The 12,214-nt window shown below is 33.5% G+C and overlaps 1 protein-coding gene across 1 annotated transcript in view; it reads right to left on the bottom strand.

Annotated features, from left to right (window-relative positions):
- Positions 1-1,041: 1,041 nt before the first annotated feature.
- NDUFS4 (NADH:ubiquinone oxidoreductase subunit S4) overlaps positions 1,042-12,214 on the bottom strand; it is a 123,889-nt gene continuing 112,716 nt past the window's right edge. Inside the window, exon 5 of the mRNA XM_043977793.1 lies at positions 1,042-1,260. Within this exon, the coding sequence (XP_043833728.1) occupies positions 1,157-1,260 (104 nt within the window). The 3' untranslated portion in view covers positions 1,042-1,156. The remainder of the gene's footprint in view (positions 1,261-12,214) is intronic.

Genomic DNA, 12,214 nt, shown 5'->3' on the forward strand with positions numbered 1-12,214 from the left:
AGGCAATGAAAATATTTACTTAGCATTTCACACTCTTAGCAGTAATAAAAAATAGTTATAATTAGGGTTTAGTCTACATTATATCCCTATTAGAAATAAAGATTTTACAGAGTCACAGATTTGGGAGCTCAGAGTCCATCCATTCTAATTTGTAGCTGAAAAGGATTATTGATGTACTTAAAATATCAGTGCACAACAAAAACACTTAATGTAAGGCTATGGCATTACTGAAAATGACTGCTTTTTCCTGGTGGTTCTGGTACACTAGGGGGGTTCTGGTACACTAGTATCTAGGGGGTGAAAGGCAAACAAATTTAACTAATGGTACCAGCTGAATAAAAACCATTCAAATTGTAATTAATTTTGCTCATAAAAGTAACTCACTTTTGTTCGATATAGTTGATAGGAGGGCGCATAATACCTAGAACTCTAAATATCAGAAAAGAGGATGAGCCATTAAGTGTTATTTAGTTGAGTCTTTCAATCTTAGAGGAAGAGTCTTCCACTGAGTTGGTCAGAAATATAAACACCTTGATTTGCTTTTATCCAGACTACAGATGAATACTTAAAGTGACTTTTCATGGCATTATTTGAAGGTGTCTGGAGGGGTCTTGGGGAGAGCTCTGAGAAGTCACTGCCTTTCCTCCGCCCTGAGAGTGACTTTTAATGACACATAAGTTAGTCAAGCTAAAACATGTACATGAAGATCCCATCTGAAAAGAGTAGATAGGGATTTAAGGCTTACTATATTGTGCGAGGATGAATTTCGCTTCACAAATGATAAAAGAACCTTTAAGACAACAATTTAACCTCTAGTATGATGGTGTTTTTTAAACACATTACGTATTTTAAAATGGCTATGAAAGGCAAGCCACAATCTTCAAAGTTGCAGCTAATTTCAAACATTCCTTTTAAAAGATTCCAAGTACAAAGATTTCCTAGAGGTATGAACATCTCAAATCTGCTCTATATATAGGAAGTTAGTAACAGGTTCAATTTGAGACATCAAAAACATTTTAAATAGACACCACAAGATGCAACTGTAGTTTAAAGGTCAAATTTATTAGGAGATTAAGAGATGTATTATACATGGACTATAAATACTGCACAGCTGACTTTATTCACAGTCAGACACAGAGATATAGTCAGTGCCGACCTATTTGGTGGACACCCTTGTTCTTTTGTTCCAAGAAAAGTTTGCACCATAAGACTTGGATTTAGGTTTGGGGACCTTTCTCTCTTGAACATCATAGCTCCAGCCTGGAAAAAAGCATACCAATATCGTTAAAGAACACATCTAATACACACTAAAAACTGAGTTCATGACTTTATAAAAAAGAAATGTCAATACATCTGAAATAGAACACATATTTACCGGTCTGGTCCTTTGTAAGGTCAGTAGAGAATAATTTCTATTCTTTTATAAAGATACAATGCGAAGATGAAAGCTGGCTTACCCCATCTCAGATTCTAAGGTATAGCTTGAGTCAACTACAACTTCAAAGTTTCCTGCTGTTCTGACTGATGAATACACATTAGGTAAACAATTCCAAGCTTGTCATTTGACATGAATTCTAAAGTGATTTTGTTGTGGCAAAAACTCAACAATGATGTCTGGAGCAGGAGAATGATGAGAAAGGTGGACATATTTGTACCCACAAACTGACAGAGCAGGAAAGTATACTGAGAGACCCTCTGGAATCTAACAGGTGATTGTCCAAAGTATTCAGGATTGACTAGAGCCTATGGATTCTCTGATGATCTTGTAGGGCATATTCTCTAATTTCTTTTAAAAATCCAATCTCTTCCTAAATGACACAATGTTTTTTTTATGTCAAATCAAAATCTTGCCTGTGTTCACTTAAATCTAATTCTTCTTGGGGCCTTGGAGAAGCAAGCAACATTTCAAGAGGAATGATCCTTGGGCTAAGCAACCTCTCCTTCCCACCTCCCCCCACCTAGTTCTGCCTTCTGTGTACAATCGAAATAACTCAAATCCCTCTTCCCGATAATTATATTTCTACACCTTAGACTCCTCACCTCTACTTTATTCTCTTCTAGCTAAACGCCCCAAGTTCCTTCAACCGGTTCCCATGTGAAATGGCCCCTTCACTACTCTGCTTAAACTCTTCTGAATGTTACTTATTAAAGTTTTTCAGTTCGGTCTTGAACTGACCACCATATTCCAGATGTGCTCTACTTATGGAGGGCCCATCACCTCTTTAATCCTAGAAGTCATCCCTCTTTTAATGTAGCCCAAGAGTGCTTTAGCTTTTTTCTTTTGGGGGAGGGCTGTCATAGCATATTATGAAGTCATATTGAGCTTGTATTCTACAAAAATGCTTATGTCTTATTTATGGAATGTGTTGTCTAACTATACTGTACTTATGAAGTTGATTTTATAATGAGTTCTATTGATGTATTTTGTTTTTACATTATAAATATGTATAGATTATTCCTGCTCCTTGAAAGTTTTCATATAGTAAAGTAAAACAATTAAACAAAATTAACAATCCAGTGACTTCACCTGAAAGTAATGCAACATTCCACATCTACAGCATCCCCAACCTCTCTATTATTTTGTTTTTTAAAAAATGAACAAAAATCTATTTTCTCTCCTTCCCACCCCTTACCCCTACTTGAGAACCCCTCCCCCCATCAAATTCCTTGTAACAAATTATGCATAGTCAAACAAAATAAAATTCCTTATTGGATGTATACAAAAATAAATCTGTCACCTCTCTCTCAGGAAGGAGGTAGACAGTGTGCTTCATCATGGACTCTTTAGAAATAGGTTCTTAGATTTTTCAAAGTTGTCTTTACAGTGCTGCTGTTGTGGTATAAATTGTTCTCATTTTTGTTCATTCCATTCTGTCAGTTTATAAATCTTTAAATTTTTTCATTTTTTATAATACTGATGTTATAAACCTATTTCAACTTCTTCCTCTTAAAATAGTATTTCATCATGCTCACATTCATCCATTCCTCAATCTACAGGCATTCCTTTAGTTGTAAGGTTTTTTGTTTTTGCCACTACAAAAACAGTTGCTATAAATATTTTTGTACATATATGCCCTTTTCCTATTACTGTGGTTACTTTTGGGTACAGGCAAAGCAATGTGCACAGTACACTACTTTTTGTGTATGATTTTGAATTGCTTTACAACTTGGGTGTATGTATTCACAGGTTCACTAATAGTACCTTAATGTGCCTATTTTCCCCATACCCCCTCTAAAATATATCATTTTCCTTTTCTGTCATCTTTGCCAATCTGATGGGTGCAAGATGGAATCTCAAAATTACTTTAATTTGCATTTCCCTAATTAGTAGTGATTTAGAGCATTTCCCCCCTATGGTGATAAACAGCCTGTGTTTCTTCCTTTGAGAATTACTTGTTCATATCTTAAACCATTTATCAATTAAAGAAAGGCTCTTCTTATAAATTTGAATCAGATTCTTTTATATCTTGGAAATGAGATTCCTCAGAGAAAGTTGTGAAAAAGATGTTTTTCTCAGTTAATTATTTCCTTTTTAATTTTGGCTTTATTAGGTGTTCATACAAAAAAGTTTTAACTTTTTTGTAATCAAAATTATCCTTTTAATCTTTTGTGTTCCCCTATCTTTTGTTTAGTCATGAACTTCAGTTATGGACAATATATCTAGTAAGTACTATTTTCATGTTTCTCTAATATATTTATGATATGACCTTTTATATCTAGGTCACATACCCATTTGGAACTTACCTCAGAATACGAGGTGTGAGATGTTTGTCTAAATCTAATTTTTTCCATACCACTGTCCAATTTTCCTAGCAGTTTTTATCAAATAGTGAGCCCTTGTCTCAGCAGCTGTGGTGTGTGTGTTTATTGCATGCTGGGTTACTAAATGATACATTTTGCTTTTGTATGTTGTATAGCTAATCTGTTCCACTAACTGATCTCTTTTTTTTAAAAAAAAACAGTTTCAAATTGTTTTACAAATTGTTGCTCAGTAGTATAGTCTGAGATGTGGCGGTGCTAGACACCCTTCAATCTCACTGCTTTTCAATATGAAAACCTGATACTCTTCACCTTTTTCCCACTACCAATCAAATCAAAATCGAATGAGAACACATGTAAAGTGCTTAACATAATGCTTAGCACATAGCAGGCACTTAATAAATGCTTGTTGTCTTTCTTCTTCCATATGAATTATTCTTTTATCTAATTCTAGAAAGTAATGCTTTGAAATTCTGGGATGACCCTGAATAATTAAATTAATTTAGGTAGTACTGTCAGTTGTATTTTATTGACTTGCTCTACCCATGAACAATGAGTATTTTCTGAATTACACGGGTCAGCCTTTTGTTTTTGTTCTTTTTTTGGTAATAGTGGTTTATAGTTGTATTTATAGAGTTCTTGGTAGGTAGACTCCCAAGTATATTATGCATTCTGTACTAGTTTTAAATGGAATTTCTTTATCTCTCTGGGTTTTATTGGTAATATATATATATAGAAGGTAATGATTTTTGTGGAATTTTTTTATATCCTAAAATTTTGTTGAATTACTGCTTAACTTTTTTTTAGTTAATATTTTTAGGGTTCTTTAAGTATACCATTATATCATCTGCAAAAAATGATTGTTTCTTCTTTACCTATGCTTATTCCCTCAATATTTTTTTTTGTTTTATTGCTATATCAAACATTTCTAGTACTATGTCAAATAGAATGGTAACAAGAGACAGATTTACATCAAAGTTCATAAGAAGTATCCTTTTTCTGCACTTACTTTCCCTGGTTTGTTTATCAGAACCATATAAATGTCCTAGAGAGAATTTGGCAGACTTGGAGGCAGGAGCTTTTTTTTTTTTTTTTTTGCAAAAAGTTGACATATTAGAACTAATTTTTCTTTGAATGGTTGAGGGAACTGACTTGTGAAACCATATTATTTAAATGCACTACTTCTTGTTCTGTTAATTTGGTTATTTTATATATATATATATATTTTACAAATATTCATTTATTTCATTCACTAGTTTTATTGGCAAAATAGTTTCTAATATCTTTTTTTTCTTTATTTGTTATCAATTCTCATTTTAATCTCTGATATTGGTAAACGGGTTTTTTCTTCATTAATCAAATTAGCTAATTATTTAATTTTTTAAAAAATAGCTCATAGCTGTATATTATTTCAGTTTTTTGTTTGAAATTATTAGTCTCTGGTTTCAGGGTTTCTATTTTGCTGCTTAAATGGTTTTATTTTTTCCTAGTATTTATAGTTATATTTTCAATTCATTTATCTATTCCTTCTTTTTTTCATTGTTAATAAAAATATTTAGGGATATAATTTTTCTCCCAAGGATTGCTTTCCCTATATCACAAATTTTTTGGCATGTTATCTCACTGTTTCCATTATCTTTAATGAAATGATCATTTCTATGATTTGTTCTCTGACCCATTCTTTAGGATCAAGTTATTTAGTCTCCAGTTGATTTTTAATATTTTTCAGTAGCCCTTTATTAAATCTAATTTTATTGTATTATGTCCAGTAAAGGGATAATATATTTATATAATATATAAAATATGATATTTCTGTATGTGTTTGTGAGACTTTTGTGTGCTAAGACATGATCAGTTTTTGTAAAAGTGCCACAAACAACTAATAACTATATTCTTCTGTTTCCATTAAATGTATCATATCTAATTTTTCTAAAACTCTATTTAGATTCTTAATTTCTTATTTTTTGATTAGATTTATCTAGGCATGATAAGAATATAAATCAAGGTCTGCAATAGTTTTACTATTTCTCCTTAGAATTAATTTAGTTTTCTTTAAAATAAAATAAAGTATTTAGAAGCTATACCATTCCATGCATACATGCTAAGTACTGCAATCTATTATTTTTCCACAAAATGCAGTTTTGCTTCTTCATCTCTTTAAATCTTTTACTTACTACTGTCCTGTCTGAAAAAGTATTTGATATTCTTGCCTTTTTTGTGTGTTCATTTGAGGTATAATAGATTGTTTCAATCCTTTATTTTAACTGTATGAGTCTTTATGTTTCAAGAGTATTTCTTGTAAACAGCATATTGTTGGATTTTGCTAACCTCTTCTCTTTTATGCATGAATTCATACCATTCACAATTGTGATAACTGTTTCTCTCCATACTATTCTCTCTCTTCTTTTCTACAATTCTATTTTTTTCAAGTTGTAACCTTTCCTAATTTTCCTGGGTAAATTATTCTCGGTTATCTTTTTTGGCTTTTTGAATATCTCATTCCATGTTCTCTGCTCCTTTGTTGTGATAGCTGCTAAATCTTGTGTAATCCCGATTATGGTTCCTCCATACTGCTTGCACTATTTTTTGTTTTGTTTGAAAGTTCTATGTTTTACCAGTGATATTTCTAGGAAATTTCATTTTGGGGCTTCTTTCAAGAGATAATCAGTAGGTCCCATTTTTTACATTTCTCTTTTATTCTAAATATTTCTGAGCAAATTTCTTTAATGCTTTCTTAAAATAGTATATTCAGGTTCTTTCTTCAGTCATGACTTTCATATACTCCTTTAATTTTTATGTCATTTCTCCTTAATCTTTTTTCCAGGTGACATTTAAAAAATATTAGATCTTAGATTTTTTTTTTTAGGTGAGGCAATTGGGGTTAAGTGACTTGCCCAGGGTCACACAGCTAGTAAGTGTTAAGTGTCTGAGGCCAGATTTGAACTCAGGTCCTCCTGACTCCACGGCTGGTGTTCTATCTACTGCGCCACCTATCTGCCCCTAGATCTTAGATTTTTTTTAAAAAATCCTCATTTTTTTAACTTTAGGAATTATTGTTGTGTCCTAGAGTCATTAATTTTTATTTTGTCCATTTTGATTTTTAGGGAGTCTTACTAGGGTAAGGTTTCTTCTGTTATAATTTTTTAAAAATTCATGCATCATGACTACATAAGCATAACCTCAAAATAAATAAATAAATGAATGAATGAATAAATAAATATAATGTTATATTCCTCTGATGGAAGAAATCTAGTTATGGTCTTTTCCTAGAAAAGAAAGAAGTACTTCTTATTTATTTTCACTACCACAACAATCTAGTGCTACTAGTCCCACTTTTTTTTTTTTTTTAAGGGACAATGAGGGTTAAGTGACTTGCCCAGAGTCACACAGCTAGTAAGTGTCAAGTGTCTGAGGCCGGATTTGAACTCAGGTACTCCTGAATCCAGGGCTGGTGCTCTATCCACTTCGCCACCTAGCTGCCCTATTCAAATCATTATTAAGAAAAGGTTAAAGAGCACAAGAGTTAATCACAGATCTAGGGACACTCTACTGGAGAACTTCTTCCCAACCTAACATCAAACCATTACTGACTATCCTTTGAATATAGCTGTTCAACTAGCTCCCAACCTAATTTACTGCCATCTGGCCCACATCCATCAAAATTTCCCCTAGGAATGGTAAGAAATACTTCCTCAAAAGTTTTCCTAGAATGTAGGTAAACTATATCCCTTGATTGTCTACTTTAGTAACTTTCAAAAAAGGAAGTAAGGTTTATCTGACATGACCTATTTTTGCTGAAGTCAGGCTGGCTCTCGTTGTTTACAACTTCCTTTTCTGGATTTTCACTAGCCATTCCTTAATGATATGTTCTTTGGTGTAGTGCTCCAGGGATCTTTGCTTGGCCCTGAGCTGATTAACATTTTTTAATTAATGACTTAAAGGCATAGATAGTATGCTTATCAAATCTGCAGATGAGATGAAACTGGGAGTGATAGCTAACATTGTATAACAGAGCTAGGATCCCAAAAGAGCACATACAATGCTGGGTTGAGTCTGGTAAGAAGAAATTTAATAGGAAAGAGGAAATAGATGGAGAGTTTGAGAAACAAATAATATGCCTGAATTTTCCTCTAGGTATCATTCTATTTCTCTACTCCTTTTCTTAGCCAAAACTCCTAAGAAGAAAAGAAGAAGAAAAAATAAAGAAAAAAGCTGTCTACCCTCAATACTTCCATTTCTCTTCTCACTTATTCTTAACCCTTTGCCATTTGGCTTCAAACTCAACTAAAACTACTCTCTCCGAAATTATGAAAAATTTCAATATCCAACTCTGATCTTTTCTCAAGTGTTTTCCTTCTTGCTTGTCTTCTCTGTAATATCTAACACTGTTAACACCTTTGCCTCTTGGACATTCTTTCTCTGGGTTTTCATACTATTGCTCTCCCTTGGTTCTCCTCAATCTCTTTTGCTGGATCACCAGTCATGTCATCTACCCTAACTGTGCAAGTATAACTAAACTTTTCCCTTTTCTTCTTTTTCTACAGTCTCAGAGACTTACTTCATTAGCTCCCATGGGTTTAATGACTGTCTCTATGTAGATGATTCATAGATCTATATATCTAGCCCCGATCTGTCTTTTAAACTCCAAATGCTTGCTAGACAATACCACTTTGATGTTCTAATGGGCATCATAAACACAGTATATCCAAAATAGGATTAATTTTCTTTCCCTCAAAAGCTACTCTTCTGAAATTTTATTTCTGTTGAGTGTACCACCATCCCTTCAGTCTCTCAGGTTTGCAATCTTGGTGTCATTCTCAACTCTTTACTCATTTATCCAACACATCTAATCAACTGTTTAATCTCATCCTTTCTAACTCCTCAAAATGTGTATCCATCCCTTCTCTCCAAATACAACTAACTACCACTCTAAGCTCAGGCTCCTTTAATTTTTTTGCCTAGACTACTGGAATTGCTTCCAAACTGATCTTATGTCTCTCTCCACTTCATTCTCCACATAACTGCAAAAATTTCCTAAAGCACAAGTCTGACCATCTCACTACCACACTCAAAAAATGCAAATTAATTCAAAGATGAAATAAAAAATTTCTCTGGTTTTGTATTCAAAGTTCTTCAAAACCAAGTCTCAAGTGAATTTTTCTGACTTATTATATATTACCTCCCTTCAGTGACACAGCAGTTCATCAAACCTGGACATTTTACTGTTCCTCATACAGAGTACTCCATCTCTCTGAGCCATGATTTTGTACCAGCCATTCTTTCCCTTCAACTTCTTAGACTATCTCGTTTCCTTCAAGGTTCAATTTAATCACTCCTTTCTCTACAAAATCTTTTCCTGGTCTTAGGTGCTACTTCCCTCCAAATTATCTTGTATCTGATATACACATATGTGTGTATGTTTATATATACTTATTGAAAATTTGGCAATAAAGAAAATATGAAAGATACTGCCCTCTGCTCTTTTTCAGAGGTGATGGTCCAGAGATATGAAAAATATCTGTTGTTATATGCAAAGCTCCAATGTGTTGATCAGTTCTACTGATTTTTCTCTTTATTATAAAGGATGGCTCTCTCTAGAAGGGGTTATAAGAAGGAAAATCTATGTGATGTAAAATAGCAACAAAAATATTTATTGTTGGTTGATCAAGAGAATAGTGATACAAGTCTTCAATTATCTACATCTGCTAGAAAGTCTCTTGTGCTAAAAGCAGAGCAGCCAATCATTTCTTAAATTACCTAATACGTAATTTTATCTTTCAAAAAGTGGAGAAACCAAAGAGGGAAATTCTATTGTGGATCTAATTTTCATCAACAGAGAAAATTTGGTTGACAGAGGGGAACCTTATAGTTAGTTACCATTACCTCATGGAGTTTATGAATATTAGAAGGAAAGCATAGTGTGGCATGCATTCTCAATTTTGGTAGAACAGATTCCCAAAAGGTACAAAGGAAGATCAGATACAATGTGGGACTAACAATACTTTTTTTATATGTTTTCACTTTGTGGCAGCAATGGCCATGTGTGTGCTTCTATGATTTAACAAATGGATAAATAAAAAAGCATGTATTAAGTGCTTACTATATTCTAGGCACTGTGTTAAGGGCTGGGATCCAAAGAGTAAACTAGTCCATCTCCTTAAGAAACCTCTAATGGAGGCATAGCACACAGAGGAGATGCAAATAATGACTAGAGAGGGGCACTTCAGTGGATTAAGAGAAGAATGAAAAGTTAGGATTGAAGTGAAGCATGGCTGGAATTTCATAAAATAGTGATCTTGGTGAAGCAGTCATCAATCAGGAGAGCCATGGCCCCAGTGGAGAAAGTTTCTCAAGGGAAGAAAGTGGCCAGTGAGGAAGAGGCTAGAAAATCCATTATCAAATGTAACAAGGCTGGGCTTTGCCTGAAATAATGATTCTGATTACTAGATGAACTGGTTTTCTGGCCCCTAGCCAGTGCTGTCACTTGAATGCTCGATTTTGTGCCATATATATATATATATACACACACATATACACACACATTACATTTCCTTCTTGTGTTTTAAAATGTGTGGTTTTTAAGAATGGGTAATACTACCAAAAAAAAACAAACATGAAAAAAATTGTAGCTTTTAAGGATCACACTACAATGACTGTTACAGATATTACAGAGACTGTATGGTATGGAGAAGTCAACCATTACAAGGATCATTCAAGCCCACAATTAAGATTAGTGCAAAGTAAAGTGCAGTGAAAACAAACAAACAAACAATGCAAAGAACAGACAAATTAATGTTATAAAACAGCCCAATTAATCCCCAGAAAAAAACAACAAAGGCTTTCAAGAAGGACCTGACAACTGGAGGGGTTTATTGATTCCTCTTTAGCAGAGATGAACATTTTTTGTGTTATGGATCCTTTTGACAGTCTAGTGAAGCTTATGAACTCCTCTGAATAATGTTTTTAAATACATAAAATAAAATACACAGCATTACAAAGGAAACCAACTGTATTTAAGTAAAGATGTGTGTGTGTGTGTGTGTGTGTGTCTTTCCCTATTTAAATTCACAGAACCTTTGAAATTGAACATGGACTGTTTTGGAGAAAGGGAGAGGGTCTATGGACCCCAATTAAGAACACTTGCTCTGGAACAGGCTTCTTCAAGTGGATAAACAGTAAGAAAACCAGTTTTAAAAAAAAAGCTGCTAACTGCTGCTATGAAGAAAAAAAACAACACCTGTCACTGACAATATAATAAAAATATGGAAGTGATGAAAATTGAAAAAAGTCACTTTTTCCATTAAGGGCTGGACCAAAACTATTGTCAGAACGCAAACCTGTATAAGCTAGACAACTCTGCCAGACCATAAAATATCTACCCAAATAATGATCAGGGGATTTTTTTAAAAAAAATTCTTTGTGCCTGGAAATTTTGTCCCCAGTGAAAGACTAAGTCTGATAAACATCTTGATATACTGAGTAGAATCGTTCTGGAATTACAGAAGTAACCAAATGGAGATGGAGCGCCATAACATGACCTTGTTGATACATGTCAGAAAAGGTCAAATTTGATTAAGAGATGGAGACAAACATGCTTCAATGGCCTCAGAATTCACTTGATTTAAATCCAATTAAAAACCCATGGGATGTAATAACCAAGGTTAAACCTAACATCCAGTGTGATAAAATTATGATTTCATGTTAAAGAATTAAAAAGTCAAAATTTTGTGAACTCTCAATGCCAAATAATATAAAACAGTGCAGCAAAAAGATGGCAAACTGCATACTGATTTTTTTAATATATAAAAACTTAAAAAGTTTATTGTAAAACAGTGACTTATTTTACTATGCTTCAAGTTTAACTTAAACACATGAACTAAAATTCTATAGGGGCAGATGGATCAGAAAGGATAGAAAACTCTTAAGAATAAAATCCTGAAGGCACAAAGGGACACAATTCTAATGAAGATGAAAAACGTGAACTCTTTGAAGAACCAGGTAAGACACATGTGGATACAAAGAGATTTTGCCAAACAATTTCAATTTTTAAAAGAGATGGGCAGAAGGTAGATGCAGCGGCAGATAACAGGATAAATTTAAGAGCATGCACAGTACTGTAAAAATACTGCGAGGAGTAAGTAATAAGGTTCAGAATTAGGGGAAACTGGCAGGCACAGCTATTTTTGTTCTTCACAAATACAAGACAAAGCAAGTTAAGACAGCAGCTTGTCTGAAAAAATATCTGGAGTTTTAGTGGACTATATAAGCTCAATGCAAGTCAACTATGTGAAAATCAAAAAAGCTAATGTATCTCTGGGCTATATTAAATTGTAATGCTTACAGGACTAAGTCAGACTACATTTGTAGTAATAAGTTCAGTTCTGATTACCAGTTTAGGAAAGACACTGGTAAACTGAAGAACATTCAGATCAAAGCAACCAAAATTGTGAAGGGC

This window comes from Dromiciops gliroides, chromosome 1 (assembly GCF_019393635.1).
Source record: "Dromiciops gliroides isolate mDroGli1 chromosome 1, mDroGli1.pri, whole genome shotgun sequence".
NCBI classification, from domain to species: Eukaryota; Metazoa; Chordata; class Mammalia; order Microbiotheria; family Microbiotheriidae; genus Dromiciops; species Dromiciops gliroides.